Consider the following 19,061-nt stretch of genomic DNA (forward strand, 5'->3'; position numbering starts at 1 on the left):
CAGTGATGTATTTAAGTCCACCAACAATTAAATTCTATAAAAAGGTGTGCATGTGTGCTAAGTCACTTCAGTCTAACTCTTTGTGACAATATGGACTGCACTCCACCAGGCTCCTCTGTTCATGGGATTCTTCAGGCAAGAATACTGGAGTGGGTTGCCACACCCTCCTCCAAGGGATCTTCCCAACCCAGAGACCAAACCTGCATCTCTTAACATCTGCTGCATTGGCAGGCAGGTTCTTTACCACTAGCACCACCAGGTACTTGCATAGTCAATTTTTCTGATCCTATATCACATATTTGAATACATGTACCACAAGTTATAGGTTGGTATCTACCTATGCAGCTACTGTAGCAAAGGTAATTATTACATCTTTAGACATAAAATGTGAGGACGTATGCCCTCACAAGTTATAAACTGTAGTCCCACTTACATTCTACATTTTCTGGAAATTTTCTGTGAATATCTTTATAAGTGTCTAATGCTTTCTGGTAGTTACCTATAAGTAAAAGAGAAAACAAACAAGCAGTTATAGAAATTCACAGGATTCAGCCAAGGACTAATTTAAATTCCATATACTGGCACTTCACTGGTTTAGAAGAATGACTTTCATGCTTGCCACAAGTGTAAGTAACCATTCTTAATACAACCTCTGGAAGAAAATGCACAGATAAATTGGAAAAAGGGGTAAAAGCAGATGTAAACCAGTGATGGCTGAAACTTAGTTCTACTTCTTAAAATAATTTGAGAGACTAATTGCAATGTTATTCACCTGGAAAAGATGAAAAATAACTTGTTTTGCAGTTTTTATTTTGAAACATTAATAAGTTTATAGAAGGCATTTTATTTTGTAATAAAGTAATTTAGCTTCACATATTAGCAAAGAATAAAAAAAAGTGAATTTTGGATCAAAGATGTTTGTGAAAATCTCAGGAAATAGCTTTGGCCCTGTGTAGGCCTCCGTGTATAAGAAGGCGGCCACCCTCAGAGTCTGGCAGGAATGACGGAGGTGAAGCAGGAGAGTCCAGCTCAGGTTTGCCGGGTTAGCTGAGGCAGCTTCTCTTCCCCTGACCTACACATCAGAGCTCAGACCGGAGGACCTCACACACACACTTCACAGACGGGCGTTCTGTGAGTTCAGGCAACTGATGTAATAAAATGTGTGTACACAGCAAGGTTGTACTGCCAACAGGAACATAACTTTTTTCTTTATTGTGGTAACCACTGTGTCTTTCATATAATGCCTCAAATATGTGTGCTTATCAAAAGTTAATATTAATAAATACACAAAGTCAAAACACATGTACATACATAATGACCTAAATGACAGAAAGAAGCAACATATATTAAAATGAATAAGAGCATTTACCACTTCTTCTAAAACAACTAGCTACCATCAGCTGCCATTTCACTTGTGTAGGCCTATAAAAGAAATAAATTAGATGAAATTAGATGAAACAAAAATAATCTGTGGTCATACAACTTTATAAAGCCTATTACCTATACCTATTACCTATACTATCTTCTGATTACTTTTTGATATATGATTAGATCATCTTTGTTATTAAAAACAGCATATATATAATGTCCTTCACCATCATCTGCTGTATTTATATCAGGAAATTCAGATTCAGAGTCCTTCAACCTAATTCACACCTTATTTAGATGTAAGAATAAAGCTCACCAATCTGGGTAAAGTTCTCAGCATTCTATATTAAACCTTTGCCAGTTCTTTGGCTTAGTACCTCAGGCTTGGAAAATGAGCTTTAGGCTTGCAAATTCAGTACCTAATGGCAATTTTTGACCTTGTATTTGAACAATTAGACTTCAACTAAAAAGAAAGTAAAAAAGAATTCTACTCATCCTTTTTTTATCCCCTTAAAAAGAAATAAATGAATTTTTTTTTCTAAAATAAACATGACCAGGATTTCTAAAGACCACTATTAAAAATTTCTAAGAAAAAAATTTGACAAAATAAAAGACTAGAGAATAACTTAACGCTCTCCTCACTTTATTTTTCCAAATCAAATATGTAGTTGCTTTACAGTATTAGTTTTAAGTATACAACATAGTGATTCAAATGACTCCGTTTAAAGTTGTTCTAAAATACAGGCTATACTCCCTGTGCTGCACAATATGGCTTTGTGTCTTATTTATTTTACCCTCATAACCACTCCCTCCCCACCTTGTCCTCCACCTCCACTTGCCCCACATTTAATGTTAAAATTCAAATACAAAGCAGAACATGGTATAACCCAATTATTTTTGAATCAGACATGTATAGAACATTCTGATATGAACTTAAAGCCATCTTTAAAAGTTTTATTCTTAATATATAATATATGGAGAAGGCAATGGCAAACCACTTCAGTGTTCTTGCCTTAAGAACCCCACAAACAGTATGAAAAGGCAAAAAGATATGACACTGAGCTGTATAATGTATATCAATTATACATTGAGACAAGTGAAACATTTCTATTAGGGTTCTTTCAGAAATTAAACTCTGCCCTTGGCAGAGTTTTCTAATTGATAAAGAAATAATTTTCCAATTGATAAAGAAATAATAGTTGCTTGCTGAGATGTGAAAAACACAAAGTACCTTAAAGAAATTTTTTTTAACTTGTGCATAAAAAGGAAATATATTTATCACAATAAAGACTGAGTCAAATGAAACACAGAAAATGGAAATGATGCATGAATGTTCACTACAGCCGTTCAGGAGAGCAGTAGGTCTATCAGATTTCAGGCATTTAACTAAACACAAAATCATAACAGTTACTTACTGTATAAGAGAAGCTCTTTCAAAGTACTGAATGGCTTTTTCACAAAACTGGGTGTCAATGTAATAGGCCCCGAGCCACTCGATGACCTCAATGTTGGACGGGAAATACCTATACGACTGGAGAGTGAACTAGTCAACAGTTCAGTCTGCAGCATTTACCACTGGCCACAGTAATTTACCCAGTGTGACATGTCTTAATTAAAACACACCAGCTGTCAGAAGCACTGTACAAGCTTTGAAACTGCACAAGATTTGGAGAACTTAAGATTCGCTTGACACATTTTTCAGTTACCTATAAACATCTTTTTGATGTACTGATACACAATCTGAGTCAAATTAAATATGTAATAGACTCAAAAGCAATGAAATCATCCTTCAGGAGAAAAATGAATTTGAACTTTTTATTTTTATTTTTTATTAAAATCAATCAAAAACTAACTTTATATTCCACAGATGCTTTATTTTAAATCACTATTCATTTAAAAGCTAATGCTGCTGCTAAGTCGATTCAGTCGTGTCCAACTCTGTGCGACCCCATAGACGGCAGCCCACCAGGCTTCCCCGTCCCTGGGATTCTCCAGGCAAGAACACTGGAGCGGGTTGCCATTTCCTTCTCCAATGCAGGAAAGTGAAAGGAAGTCGCTCAGTCGTGTCTGACTCTTAGCGACCCCACGGACTGCAGCCTAGCAGGCTCCTCCGTCCGTGGGAGTTTCCAGGCAAGAGTACTGGAGTGGGTTGCCAGTGCCTTCTCCGTTAAAAGCTAATAAGCATTTCTAATTTTTAAAACTTAAAAGGCCTGCTGTCTTCTTTAAAACAACTCATAGAAGGTAGGCGAGACCACAAACCCACCTCGTAGTAGTACTGGAATGCTTGCGACTTATCCCCCTCGCTGTCATACAGCCCTCCCAGTTTAGACAGGGCCCTGGAGTCAGTGGGAACAACGCTGATCAGCTGCATCAACCATTCCATAGCTTGACTGGGATCTTCCATTAACTCGTATCTTAGACAATTTTAATTAAGGATAACAAAATTTTTCTAAATTCATTGATCAAGAAGCAAACCTAAAGCCAACATTTCAATAAAAATGTTTCTTAGTCTATACTAATGTGCTATGTAACACTGTTTACTCCAGGTTTTCTTCAGGGATGAGGATGAAAAATGGGGTCTCACTGGAAACAGCACTTCTGTCCCTGTGTACACCTTGCTTTTCCTTCTGCTTCATTACTACCCACTAAGATCGCCACATTTCTACAAGAATTAACAGTGTGCTGTTTTATTCAACGTCTTATCCAAAATTTGTTTTTAACAAAGACATGTGAATGCTGTGTTCAATTATTCACCCTCTCTTAACATGAGCAACATTTTAAAAGAATGGTTTCTGTGTACTTTCCGATGAGTTTTTCTCTAATTACAGTACAAGCCCAAGACAGCTTTTTGTAGCTCTGTGCCTTGTAAATCCTCTGCATACATTAAAATAATTTATTCATACCAATACTTAGACTATTAATTATTTTGTATTAGCTACCTTAATGAAAATATTTCAATCCAAAGTTTCACTGAAAAATAAGTCTTCTGTTTTTAATGATGACAAACATGACATCACAAGAAAAACATAAAAATAAGGAAATGTATTCAAATAGTCTCAAACACATCAATTGCTTGTCTGGATCCAAACTGATCAGGAACAAGACACCAGCAGGTCATAACAGTGACATCTCAGGAGAAAGAACTCGGCAAAAAAAAAAAAAAAAGGCTAAAAGAAATAACAAACACTATCTGCTCTACAACTAAAATTTTTTACCCAAAAATTTTTATCTACTCTACCAGAACAGGAGACAATATGTAAAACATTATTATTTCTGATTTTTTGGCACGATGCACAGGTTGCAGGATCTTAGTTTCCTGGCCAGGAATCAAATCCAGGGCCTGGCAGTGAGAGCACACAGTCCTAACCACTGGGCTACCACAGAGCTCCCTGAAGGGTCTAATTTATGCTCAGTGAACAGCTGTGTGGACTTGACATGACACCCAATTACTTCAATTATTATTTCTAAAGATTAATAATAGCTGCCACTTCTAAACAATTCCTCCTATAACGCACATGACCCTTTAAAACACGATCACTCAAATAATATTTTCATCACATATTAAACTGCTGCTGCTACTGCTGCTGCTGCTAAGTCGCTTCAGTCGTGTCCAACTCTGTGCGACCCCATAGATGGCAGCCCACTAGGCTCCTCTGTCCCTGGGATTCTCCAGGCAAGAACACTGGAGTGGGTTGCCATTTCCTTCTCCAATGCATGAAAGTGAAAAGTGAAAGTGAAGTCGCTCAGTCGTGCCCGACTCTTAGCGACCTCATGGACTGGAGCCTATGAGGCTCCTCTGTCCATGGGATTTTCCAGGCAAGAGTACTGGAGTGGGGTGCCATTGCCTTCTCCGATTAAACTGATAGCTAGATTTTAAAATATATCCACATCAATTACTTCACTGGTTAAGCTTATCTAGTAAGTGGTACTCAGTCACCAGCTGAGTGAATTAATGAAACCATTCTTAAGGAAGATACACATTTGCTATCTGGTAAAGGACTTGGGCGCTATTTCTTAGGATTGCATGAAGTTTCAGGAAACAGTCCAAAGCTTCATCAAGCCGGTTTAGCTTCTTATAGGTAAGGCCTTGAGAAGAAGGAAAAGAAAAAACATAAATTATAAATACTAGCACTGGTAGTAATTTTCTCAAAGTAACAGAATGAATATTTAAACATAGGTAAATATTCATCCAGAAGTCAAAATAAAAATGAACACAATTTGTTAAAAAGGGAGAGAAGACAGGAAATTCCATTGATGTTTGGCAGACACCAAAACATGCCCAAAGCTTTCATAAAATGGAGGGTGGGGCAGGAATGACAAATGGATAGAAAGGACATAACAAACAGTTCAGAAACAAGCTGGGTTACAGAATTCAGTCACAGTGGGCATATAAAGTTGAGGACAACTAACGGACAAGTCATAAAGGTGCCAGGACAAGTGACCACGTATGACAAAAAATCCAGAGTCCTCTATTGAATTTTTTCCTCTTTCAAATAAATTCATAATTTATTCGAAAAACAGAAAAAACAAAGCTATATAAGTATGAAAAGAAAACAGAGGAAAATGATTTTGTAATCTTGAGGTGGGGAAGGGCTTCGTAAAGCAATAAACAAATGAGCCAAAAGTTTTCAAAAGCCAAATATGACTACATAAAACATAGAAAAATTCCCTTTCACAGAAGAACTAATAAAGCTCCTTCAAGCAATGGACTAGGAGACACATTTAAATGCATGAAGAAGCTAAAACAGTGCCTGGTGACTGACCTCCCGCCCCAAGGGCTCTACACTCGCCCGTCTTCTACCCCCCCACTTCCTTCACATGCAGCTTCACTGTCTGCCTATGCCACTAAAACTGCTCATTCCTCCCTGCCGGCTCCTCTCACCCAGCCCCAACCCAGGAGGGTGGAAAAAAAAAAAGGGCAACTTTCCCATTTTACTCACCAATGTTATAAAGCGCTTCAGTGCAAGAACAGTCATTTCTTAGAGCCTCTTTATAGAACTCGGCTGCCTTCTCATAGTCTCCATTTGCAAAGACTGTATTCCCTTTATTAGTAAGAGCCGACGGATTATATCTGTCAGAGTTCACAGCTAAATCTGCATAGCTACTGGCTTGTGCAAATTCATTTTCCTAAATAAAGTACCAAACGCACAAATTACCTGAAGCTCTTCTCACCTTCTCTGACTCTTCTGAGATTACAGACATGATAAATGGACTTTCTGAAATTACAGATAGGAGAAACACACATTTTACATATCCTAGTCTTGCCAGACTCATCCTATAGAAGGGTTTTAATCATCAAGAAGTTTCTTATGAATGACTTCTCCATAGTCATGGTCTGAACACCCCACCATTCAGAAGTCAGTGGCTCCATCTCCTGTCACCACAGATGGAAGGTGTGAGCTCCCCACACCTACAACACCTACACAGCTACCAAGGCACCACTGCCCCCATCACCACCCTGGCTGCATGGCCCATGGATCCCTGTCACCACAGTCCACGGCCTCCGCTGCATCACCAGTGTCACTGTGTCACTGCCTGATGAGGACATGGCCGTCCTTCACCTGCCCTGTGCAGGCCTCTCACATAACTGCTGGTGCCTCGTCATCTTGGCTGAGGGAGGGACCCAGCTTCCCACCTCCCCTCCCCTGTGGTTCTTGTTCAGCGGCTGTGGGGCTCCAGGATGTGAGGCAGCACTACCCTCCCCCTCCCTGGTGAAGGTCCTTCCTGATCTCCAGCTGCAGGGCTGGTGTGGAGACGCCCCTGGGCCCCAGGCTGTCCTCACTCGCTCCCTGCCACAAAGTCCAGTTCTTCCTCCTGCTGATGACCATGGCCCGGATCTGTGAGGGCAGCCGCGTCCCAGGGACCTCTCCACCAAGATGACGGGCACTGGGGTGTTTCCAGCCACTTATGGTTATCGTGAGTGACACTGCTCTGAGCACGCACATATGAGAATCTGTGGGGACTCTGCACTATGATTTATGAATCAGTACCTATCAGCCGGGTGCTGCTGCCATAAACACTGAAACATGCAACACTGTCTACTGGATTAGGTTGCAGGAAAAGCAGTGAGGGGCTGCTGCAGAGGCGATGAGCCACGAGTGGAGACTAGAAATGGCTTTGAGCCTGATGAAATGGCTTTGAGCCTGATGCTGTGGCTGGATGACCTCAGGGTCCTGGGAGGGAGGGGAGGAGCAGGGTGGGGAGAGCAAGACTCAAAAGCAGCCTCGAGGACAACCAAGGCCTCCACACCCTCCCCCCCAACCGAAGCCTCCTCCCCCCGTCCCACCCCTGCACCCTCCCCTCCCTCCCCTCCACACCCTTCCCTCCCTGAACTCTTCCCTGCCACCCCGCAACAGGACAACAGACTCCATGAGCACAGGGGCCTCTGCTCTCAGGGACCCTGGCAGATGAGCAAGCAGTGCTGTGAGACAGAGGGAGCACCTCCCAGCCTCAGGTGATGGGGCTCCAGGTAAATCCAGGCCCTTCAGGCAGGATGTGAGGGGGCCTTGGTGACATCAAGCACTAAGTCTTATTACAGAGCAACAGACCCCACACTGGACACAAGCCACACACCTTGGACTCTGTCACCCACGTGACACCCCAGACTGGTCACTCTACCTCAAACACTCCCTCAGAACCAGGAGCAGCGAGTCACTGCTCAGAGGCTGCAGTGGCTCTGCTCGGCTGACCACTCAGTTCTCCTCCTTGTAAGTTTTTCTTGGTCTCCTCCTGCACACTCATCCAACCTGATAAAAATCTGGTCAGGAAGTAAACCATCTTCACAAAGTCTACTGAAGATTTTCTAAATCTAACGGACTGGCTGCAGCGGAGACCGGTCCAGGAACAGCTGGGAACGCCAGGTTCTGGCCTTGCTGTCAACCCGTTCATGACCCTGGGGCAGGCAGGGGCCCCTCCTGGGAGTAGCTGTAGGTACAATGGCCCAGACCTATCCCAGCAGGGAAGGTCCTCAGGGTCAGCTGAGGCGTCAAGTGATGGCATGAAGGCCAAGCCCTTCCTCTCCCCTCCCTGCCCCTGTAGGACCCCTACCTCCAGCCTGGGATCTCTGTTCTCCCACACTGGCTCTCTGCTCTCAAGACTCCTGCTTCCCTTCATGCCTCCCACCCATCAGAGTCATCAGGCTGTAAGCTTCTCCTCTCCTGTCTCCATCTGACTGGCACTCTGGCCTCCTCGATCCCCACCCCTGCACTCTGTGCCCCACTTGCTCCCTGGACACACAGCTGCTGTCTTCATACCAGAGCCGGGCCTTCAACAACAACAGTTACTCTCACAGTTCTGGAGGCTGGAGGGCAAGGATCGAGGGGCCAGCAGGCCTGGTGTCCAACAAGAGCCATGTCCAGACCTGCAGGTGCCCACTTGCTGTGTCCTCAGAGGGCAGGGCTCTGGTCTCCTCCTCTTCTAATAAAGGCACAAATCCCCTCACAGCCTTGGCTAAACCTAAGTCCCCAGCTCCAAATACCATCACACGGGGTATGAAGGCTGCAAATATGAACCCAGGGAAGATGGTCCTCCTGTTCACAGCATCTATTATCAAAGTTTAAACCTCCAAGAGACAACCAGCCAAGTCCATCTCTCATCCTGACGTCCCAGCTGGGATCAGTTCCAAGGTCCTCATTCCAGGACAGCCCTCGCCCTCCTGTCCACAAAGCCAGTCCAGCACCCCCCAACCTCACCCTGGTGTCATGCTCCCCCAGCTCCTCCAGAGCCTCGCCTTGGCACCAGCACAAAAACACACGGCTCAAATATGTGCTTGTGAAAAGCAGAACTCACCAAGTAATACAGGAAAGAGAGGTTGGTCGCAGCTGCACTCTTCACTCTACTGTCCTTTTTTTCAAACATTTTTAAGGTCTCCACAGCCTAGAAATGAAAAATCTTCAAATTGTTACCCTGGTAACATGACAGCACTTAGACTGAAGTAGGGAACAAGATTAGCGTACCGGGACAGAGGACCCGGAAAGGCCAGGGGTGGCTAGTGTGTTAAGGAGAACAGGTGACAGGTCAGGAGGTCAGTGATTATCAGGACTTGTGAAAAAGGACAAACTAGAAACAGTTAAAATTTCACAAAGGTCCCATCACTTCACGGCAAACAGATGGAGAAGCAATGGAATCAGTGACAGACTATTTTCTTGGGCTCCAAAATTACTGCAGACAGTGACTGCAGCCATGAAATTAAAAGCTCCTTGGAAGAAAAGCTATGACATACCTAGACAGTGTATTAAAATGCAGAGACACTACTTTGCCAACAAAAGTCCATATAGTCAAAGCTATGGTTTTTCCTGTAGTCATGTATGGATGTGAGAGTTGGACTGTGAAGAAGGCTGAGCGCCAAAGAATTGATGCTTTTGAACTGTGGTGTTGGAGAAGACTCTTGAGAGTCCCTTGGACTGCAAGGAGATCAAACCAGTCCATCCTAAAGGAAATCAACCCTGAATATTCACTGGAAGGACTGATGCTGAAGCTGAAGCTCCAATACTTTGGCCACCTGATGCAAAGAGCTGACTCATTGGAAAAGATGCTGATGCTGGGAAAGATTGAAGGCAGGAGGAGAAGGGGGAGACAAAGGATGAGATGGTTGGATGGCATCGCTGACTCAGTGAACCTGAGTTTCAGCAAGCTCCAAGAGATGGTGAAGGACAGGGAAGCCTGGCGTGCTGCAGTCCATCAGGACACAACTGAGCGACTAAACAACAACAAGACATAGTGAAGTTACGAACACAACTGGTGGGTCCACAGCCAATTAGATTTGGCTGAGGGAGCAGTGACAGTGGTTCTGTGAGCCTGTGATGTAGTCAGTGTTTACCTGAAGACGACCATCTTCTCTCAGAGAACAATTAGAAAAGTCAGATAATTCACTAAAAATACTTTTGAGGGCACTGGAGAGCTACTGAGGCAACAGAATTTGAAGCCAAGATTCAACAAACACTGAGCCTAAATAAGCACAGTGAAAGAAAAGGCTGAGAAACATTCTTAAAACATGAGGGCCCTGTGGATGGAGGTGAAGAGAGGGACAGACATGATTGCAGCCCCAGGAAAGGAGACACAGCTGAGCAGCCTCAAAAGTGGGACAGGAGCGATCCTGGAGCATTACAAAGTAACCTGCTGCAGATCCAAGTGTGACTACACTCTGCGGCAAGAAGACTTTAAAGCATGTTCTTAACCCTCTGCAAGTCTGACATGTCCCGACCAAGCAGGACACATGGGATGTCAGACTTAGAAGAAATAACAAAAGTATTTAGAACCTCCAACATCGACTTAAAAACATGGACAGAATAAAAACATATTTCATATTTTAAGATTCTAAACTATAATATTCTGAAAAGACTAAATAATTAAATTCTAATAAAAGGAACATTCTCAGGTATTTTTGGCTCTGAAGTAGGCAGTTTTCAAAATGTTTTTTACATGTTTTATGAATGTCTCCAACATTTGTTTTTAAAAGTAAAATAATATAAATGTATTTATAAATGAAACCGATAAAAGTTAACTTAATAAAATTTAGTTGTAAATGGAAAAACAACGAAAATAAAGTGTTAGTTTGGGGTTTCCCCCACCCCCCCAAGAAGAATTGTTGTGGTTATTCAGATGCTAAGCCATCTCCGACTCTTTGCGGCCCCATGAACTGCAGCACACCAGGCTTCCCTGTCCTTCACTATCTCCCGCAGTTTGCTCAAACTCATATCCATTCAGTTGGAGATGTTATCCAACCATCTCATCCTCTATTTCCCCTTTCTCCTCATGCCCTCATTAGGAAAACAGGTAAATCTGTGTTTTGGTTTCTTTTCCTGGCTGATGCTATCTGAAGCTACAGGCTTCAGCTTTCCTGAATGTGTCCATCTACCACCACTGGCCTTCACCCTGTCCATGAGCAGCTCTAATGGAGTTCTTTCTCTGCTATAAAGATGACCATAGGGACCTCCCTAGCAGTCCACTGATTAGGACTCTGTGCTTCTACTGTTGGAGGCATGGCTCCATTCCTGGTCAGGAACTAAAATCCCTGCAAGTTGCCTAACATGGCCAAAAAAAGAAAGAAACAGGAGTAACAGGTCAAAATTAAAAACACAGCATTGTTAAAGGAAATTATGTTTAGAAATAAAAATATTACTCTACTTCAGAATAATGACAGGTAATAGTATTCTAGAAAAGAGTTTCATAATAATATCACTTTGATCAGTTAACATGAAATTCCATCTAAACACTTTTTTTTGGCTGGTTTTATTCATGAAATGAGAGCAAGTGCACAAGCCAAGCAGACCCAGCAGGGACAGTGACAACCGGGGCGGGGGGGAGGCCAGCAGAGCTCCATCTCACCCGCTCCATCCAGGGTCTCCTCCCCACGGCTGACTGTATTCAGACGTACCCAAACACTAGGCTGTCAGAGCCAGCAGGGCCTGGGAGGGGAGAGGGGCGGTCCCTGTGCATTTAAACACTTTTTTAAAACTTACCTGATTAAAGTCCTTTTGTCTCAGGTATGTAATTGCTTTGTTTATTTCCAGATCATTTGCCAGCTCTACATACTGAGAGGCTTTCACAACTTCAACACACCTATAAAATAAAGCATAAAAAAAGTTTATTTTAAGGGACTTCCCAGGTGGTACAGTGGTTAAGACAATGCACTCCCAATGCAGGGGGCATGAGTTAGACACCTGGTCAGGGAACTAGACCCTACATGCTACAACTAAGAGTTCACATGCCGAAGCTCAAGACCCCTTGTACCCAACTAAGACCTGGTGCAGCCAAATAAATAGATATGTAATTTTTAAAAACGTTATAACTTTTAGAGTGTCCTTTGCTAATTTACCATATAATATGATTTGCTTCATAAGCAGAAATCACTATTTGCAATTATTTATTCATTTTTCTAATACCAAAGTTTTAAATCAATAAAAGAAAACGCCATGTCCATCCAATCACAGTGAATTTCTCTCTTACCAGTCATAACCTACAGCAAAGGATGTTTCAATAACAGGAGCAATGAGTTTTGCAGCTGTCATGATATATTTTTCTGCCATGGCTTTTCTACATCAAAAAAACAAAAACAGATTTATTTAGAAATATGGTATAAAAAGTTTCAATTTACTCCTTAAAATATAAACTTATGCTACTGGAGAAGAGCAGAGAAACAGCTCTAGAAAGAATGAAGCAGCTGGGCAAAAGCGGAAACATTGATCAGCTGTGGATGTGTCTGGTAGTGAAAGTAAAGTCTGATGCTGCATAGGAAGCTAGAATGTTACACCTATGAATCAAGATAAATTGGATATGGTCCAGCAGGAGAAGGGAGAGTGAACACTGAGATCTTAGGAATCAGTGAACTAAAATGGATGGGAATGGGTGAATTTAATCAGTGACCATTATATCTACTACTGTGGGCAAGAATCCTTTAGAAGAAATGGAGTAGCCCTCATAGTCAACAAAAGAGTCCAAAATGCAGTACTTGGGGGCAATCTCAAAAACAACAGAATCATCTCGGCTCGTTTCCAAGGCAAACCATTCAATATCACAGTAATCCAAGTCTATGCCCCAACCAGTAATGCTGAAGAAGCCGAAGTTGAATGGTTCTATGAAGACCTACAAGACCTTCTAAAACGAACACCAAAAAAAGATGTCCTTTTCATCATAGGGGACTGGAACACAAAAGTAGGAAGTCAAGAGACACCTAGAGCAACAGGCAAGGTTGGCCTTGGAGTACAAAATGAAGCAGGGCAAAGGCTAACAGAGTTTTGCCAAGAGAATGCACTGGTCTTCCAACAACACAACAGACAAGTCTAGACATGGACATCACCAGATGGTCAAATTCTTTGCAGCCAAAGATGGAGAACCTATATACAGTCAGCAAAAAAAGACCAGAAGCCGACTGTGGCTCAGATCATCAGCTCCTTACTGCAAAATTCAGGCTTAAATTGAAGAAAGTAGGGAAAACCTCTAGTTTATGACCTAAATCAAATCATTTATGATTATACAGTGGAGACGACAAACAGATTCAAGGGATTCGATTTGGTAGGAAGACTGCCTGAAGAACTATAGATGGAGGTTCATAACATTGTACAGGATCGGGTGACCAAAACTATCCCCAAGAAAAAGAAATGCAAAAAGGCAAAGTGGTTGTCTGAGGGGGGCTTACAAATAGCTGACAAAAGAAGAGAAATGAAAGGCAAAGAAGAAGGGGAAAGATATACCCATGTGAATGCAGCACTCCAAAGACTAGTAAGGAGAAATAAGAAAGCCTTCTTAAGTGAAGAATCAAAGAAACAGATGAAAACAATACAATGGGAAAGACCAAAGATCTCTTCAAGAACACTGGAGATACTAGGGGACTATTTCATGCAAAAATGGACACAATAAAGGACAGAAATGGCAAGGACCTAACAGAAGCAGAAGAGATTAAGAAGAGGTGATGAGAATACACAGAAGAACTACACAAAAAAGGTATTAATGACCGGGATAACCATAATGGTGTGGTCACTTGCCTAGAGCCAAACATCCTGGAGTGTGAAATCAAGTGGGTCTTAGGAAACATTACTGTGAAGAAAGGTAGCAGAGGTGATAGAATTCCAGATGAGCAATTTTAAATCCTAAAAGATGGTGCTGTTAAAGTGTCCACTCAATGTGCCAGAACATTTGGAAAACTCAGCAGGGGCCACTGGACTGGAAAAGGTCAGTTTTCATTCCAAATCCAAAGACAGGCAATACCAAAGAATGTTCAAATTACTGCACAATTGCACTCATCTCATGTGACAGTAGGACTATGCTCAAAATCCTTCAAGCTAGGCTTCAGCAGTACATGAACCCAGAACTTCCAAATGTACAAGTTGGGTTTAGAAAAGGCAGATGAACCAGAGATTAAATCACCAACATCTGGTGGATCACAGAAAAAGCAAGAGAATTCCAAAAAAACATCTACTTCTGCTTCAATGACTATGCTAAAGCCGTTGACTGTATGGATCACAACAAACCATGGAAAATTCTTAGACATGGGAATACTAGACCACCTTATCTGCCTCCAGAGAATCCTGTATGCAGGTCAAGAAGCAACAGAACTGGACATGGAACAGCAGACCGGTTCCAAATCAGGAAAGGAGTACATCAAGGCTGTATATTGTCACCATGCTTATTTAACTTATATGCAGACTAACATCATGAGAAATGCTGAGCTAGATGAAGCACAGGCTGGAATCAAGATTGCCAGGAGAAATATCAATAACCTCAGATATGCAGATATACCACCCTTATGACAGAAAATGAAGAAGAACTAAAGAGCCTCTTGATGAAAGTCAAAGTGGAGAGTGAAAAAGCTGGCTTAAAACTCAACATTCAGAAAACTAAGATCATGGCATCTGGTCCCATCATTTCATGGCAAATAGATGGGGAAACAATGGAAACAGTGCTCGACTTTATTTTTTTGGTCTCCAAAATCACTGCAGATGGTGACTGCAGCCATGAAATTAAAAGACACTTGTTTCTTGCAAGAAAAGCTATTAACAACCTAGACAGCATATTAAAAAGCAGAGACATTACTTTGTCAACCAAGGTCCATCTAGTCAAGGCTATGGTTTTTCCAGTAGTCATGTATGGATGTGAGAGTTGGACTATAAAGAAAGCTGAGCACTGAAGAATTGATGCTTTTGAGCTGTGCTGTTGGAGAAGACTCTTGAGAGTCCCTTGGACAGCAAGGAGATCCAACCAGTCCATCCTAAAGGAAATAAGTCCTGAATATTCATTGGAAGGGCTTCCCTGGTGGCTCAGAGGTTAAAGTGTCTGCCTCTAATGCGGGATACCTGGGTTCGATCCCTCGGTCGGGAAGATCCCCTGGAGAAGGAAATGGTAACCCACTCCAGTATTCTTGCCTGGAGAATCCCATGGATGGAGAAGCCTGGTAGGCTACAGTACACGGGGTCACAAAGAGTTGGACACGACTGAGAGACTTCACTACTATTCATTGGAAGGACTGATGCTAAAGCTGAAACTCCAATACTTTTGGCCAACTGATGGGAAGAACTGACTCACTGGAAAAGACCCTGATGCTGAAAAAGATTGAAGGTGGGAGGAGAAGGGGCTGACAGAGGATGAGCCATGAGAGTCGGACACAACTGAGCTGAACTGAGCTGCTCCTTGGAAGAAAAGCTATAACAAGCGTAGACAATGTATTAAAAAGCAGAGATATCACTTTGCTGACAAAGGTCCATCTAGTCAAAGCTATGGCTTTTACAGTAATTGTGTACGGATGCTAGAGTAGGACCATAAAGAAGGCTGAGCACCAAGAATTGATGCTTTTGAACTATGGTGTTGGAGAAGACTCTTGAGAGTCCCTTGGAAATGGACAGCAAGGAAATCAAACCAGTCAATCCTAAAGGAAATCAACCCCGAATATTCATGGAAGGACTGATGCTAAAGCTCCAATACTTGGGCCAGCTGATGCTACCAGCTGACTGGGAAAGACCCTGATGCCAGGAAAGACTGAGAGGAGGAAAAGGGGGCGACAGAGAATGAGATGGTTGCATGGCATCACTGACTTAATGGACACGAGTTTGAGCAAGCTCCAGGAGATGGTGAAGGACAGGGAAGCCTGGTGCTGCGGTATATGGGGTCGCAAAGAGTTGGACACAACCTAGCGACTGAACAACAACAATAACAAGAAGCATAAACACTGTCTACAGGCAGCTATGCTAGCAATCTATTTACAAATCAGGTTGAAAACCACAACTGGGAAATGGGATTAGAAGGCCATGACGACCTGTGGGATCAGCAGTTCTTGGTCTATGATGCCTCTGATGAAAGAAGAAAAGCAGGGAGTGGAAGGGGGTGGGAGGGACTCAGGGGACAGACACAGGACTCTGCAGCTGAAGCTCTGGGACCTACCGTCTGGGGAAATAAAGGAGTGAAAACCACCACTGAAGAAGCTGTGGTATATACTAGAACTGAACTGCTACATGTCTCTACAGAGCTGCCTAATCTTCACCTTTCATACAAATGGAGTCAGATTCATGTTTACTGTAGCATATGTCAGTATTTCATTCATTTTATGGCTAAATAATATTTCATAGTATGGATGGACCAGATATTTTTTATCCATTCATGTTGTGGACATTTGGGTTGCTTCCCTTCTTGGATGGCTGCTATGAACATTTGTTAAGTGATTGTGCAGATGTATGCTCTAATTATAAGCATGGTCATAACTGGCCATTGAAGCATTTTTATCATGGTTGCTTAAAAATTTATCAAATAATTTTAACATCTCTGTCATTTCAGTGTTGGCATCTATGGACTGTCTTTTTTTTCACTGAGATCTTCCTGGTTCTTGGTTTGGTGAGTGATTACTGATCAAAACTTGGACATTTTGAGGAGTTCCATAGCAACCTAGTGGTTAGGGTTCTGGGTTTTCACTGCCATGGTCTGGGTTCAATTCCTGGGTCAGGGAACTGAGACCTCCTGCAAGCTGCAGCACAGCCAAAAAAAGAAAAAAGAAAAGAAAGAAATTTTGACATTTTTGGGGTGTGTATATGTGTGTGTGTGTGTGTGTATATATATATATATATATATATATATATATATATATATAATGATGGAATATTACTCAGCCATAAAAAAGAATGAAATAACGGCATGTGCAGCAACACAGATGGACCTAGAGATGATCATACTAAGTCAAATATGCTGTTTATATGTGGAATCTAAAAAAATGATACAAATGAACTTATTTACAAAACAGACTCACAGGCATAGAAAACAAAGGGGAATAGGGAGTGTATACATATATATTAATATATAGAGAGTAAATCAACTGTTTCAATAAAAAGTTAAAAATAAAATAATGTTCATTCAAGATCTTCAATACTACTTTCACCTTGATTTTAAGGATTTGGAAGTGATGTATTTTAAAGAGGCAAATGCTTTTGTATTTTATTTGGGGGAAAAAAACTGATAGGTAGAAAATAAAAAGACTGAATTTTATTGAAATCTTCTGTTTTTAGCTGTCTTTCTTGACATCACTCCAGCAGGCAGAGAAGAGATATCACCTCATCACTTGCAGATAAAGGGAGACGCCCACATTCCCCACGGCCTACTCTGACCCTCATCTTGTCCTTTGCAGCCCCTGGCTTTCTGACTCCCTATTTCTTCAGCTCCGAGTCTGGGAAGCATGAGGGGATCACTGCCAGGCTGCTCCTCAAGTCACCAGGGCCCTTGCTCATCTGCCCTCTTGTCTCTACATTTCTTCTCATTTTGTTTTATATACAATTCCCAGGGTTTTTATTTGTACTTAGTGGGACTAACATGGAAAAGTACATCTACTCCATCTTTCCAGAAGGATAAGCTTAATTTTTACTGTTAAACTAACTTCTAAGGATTGAGGGCTCTCCATACACAGAGCTTCCCCAGTGACTCTAGTGGTAAAAAACCTGCCTGCCAACGCAGGAGACCTAAGGGACATGGGTTAGATCCCTGGGTCAGGAAGATCCCCTGGAGGAGGGCATGGCAACCCACTTCAGTATTCTTGCCTGGAGAATCCCCATGGACAGAAGAACTTTGAGGGCTACAGTCAAGACGGTCACATACAGTCAGACACTACTAAAGCGACTTAGCATGCATGTATACATACAATGGAGTATTATTCAGCCTTAAAAATGAAGGAAATCCTGTCACATGCTAAACACAGATGAAAAGCCAGTCACAAATGAACAAATACTGTGATTCCACTCAGATGAGGTCCCCAGAGCAGTGGATTTCATATAACAGACAGCAGAGTGGTGGCTGCCAGGGACTGGTGGGTAGGCAGGAGTTGGAGGGGGCGGTGCAGTGGGTACTGAGCTGCAGTGTGGAAGATGAAGGCTTCTGAACACCAGTCACAAATCAATGTGAATGTTCCAATACTTAACACTATCTTTGAAAAGAAGAATTATCTACCATGGTTGAGATAAATTTTACGTTATATGTATTTTACCATGATTTAAAAAAACTGAGCCCTCTCTCATACGATATAATTCCTAAGATGCCCAATGAATACTCAGTATTAGAATGTTCAAGCCATACTTGACAGAGACTAGGTACCATACTGGAGAAAGGAAGAAAACATATAAAGAGAAAGAATTTTGTCTTTGGGAGCTGCAATTTAACTGGGCAGGATAAAAATACACAGAGATATGTTTAAACAAAGGTAATATGAACAAAGTCCTAATACTGCACCAGATGCAGAGGGAAAGCAAACTACAGAGAAACAGAAACTGAGTAAAAATAACTGGGATTAACATGAGGACTAAGATTATTTTGAAGGAGAAAACAGAATTCAGTAAAGACAGAAATGGTTAAACAGCACTATTCTAGAAATATATGGAACACAACAAGTTTTGAAAGGAATAATCAGAATGCACATTCAAGTCTCTTAGAGAAGTTAAGACCACATTTAATCATTAAGTGCCCAAAATATTACCTTTCACGTTCCATTTGTCTCAGATGATCATTTTTTATAGCTTCAATCACTAAATTAGTATGTGGGTCATCCTGGGGGAAAAGTGAGGGAATCAGAAGTAAACACTGAGCACTGAGTGGCTAATCAGCCTCAGCACTAGGCCACTGTACACAGTGGAGAGTGAGTAGTCTTTCTGAACTGTTTTCCTCCTGTGAAGCGGAACTTTCTTTCTTTCTTCTGATGACCTGTCATACTCTTCACTGAACTAATGCAGATT

The 19,061-nt window shown here is 41.9% G+C and overlaps 1 protein-coding gene across 4 annotated transcripts in view; it reads right to left on the reverse strand.

Moving 5' to 3' along the window:
- The window catches only part of IFT88 (intraflagellar transport 88), a 61,278-nt gene that overhangs the window by 12,940 nt on the left and 29,277 nt on the right, over positions 1 to 19,061 (reverse strand). For all 4 annotated transcript variants that reach the window (XM_019971525.2, XM_019971527.2, XM_019971526.2 and 1 more), the window contains 10 exons: positions 18,806 to 18,876; positions 12,316 to 12,402; positions 11,829 to 11,928; positions 9,157 to 9,243; positions 6,309 to 6,495; positions 5,346 to 5,454; positions 3,632 to 3,782; positions 2,784 to 2,899; positions 1,370 to 1,422; positions 434 to 499 (listed from right to left, as the gene is read on the reverse strand). In XM_019971525.2, the coding sequence (XP_019827084.2) occupies positions 434 to 499; positions 1,370 to 1,422; positions 2,784 to 2,899; positions 3,632 to 3,782; positions 5,346 to 5,454; positions 6,309 to 6,495; positions 9,157 to 9,243; positions 11,829 to 11,928; positions 12,316 to 12,402; positions 18,806 to 18,876 (1,027 nt within the window). The remainder of the gene's footprint in view (positions 1 to 433; positions 500 to 1,369; positions 1,423 to 2,783; positions 2,900 to 3,631; positions 3,783 to 5,345; positions 5,455 to 6,308; positions 6,496 to 9,156; positions 9,244 to 11,828; positions 11,929 to 12,315; positions 12,403 to 18,805; positions 18,877 to 19,061) is intronic.

The sequence above is a fragment of the Bos indicus genome, chromosome 12 (genome assembly GCF_029378745.1).
Source record: "Bos indicus isolate NIAB-ARS_2022 breed Sahiwal x Tharparkar chromosome 12, NIAB-ARS_B.indTharparkar_mat_pri_1.0, whole genome shotgun sequence".
Lineage (NCBI taxonomy): Eukaryota > Metazoa > Chordata > Mammalia > Artiodactyla > Bovidae > Bos > Bos indicus.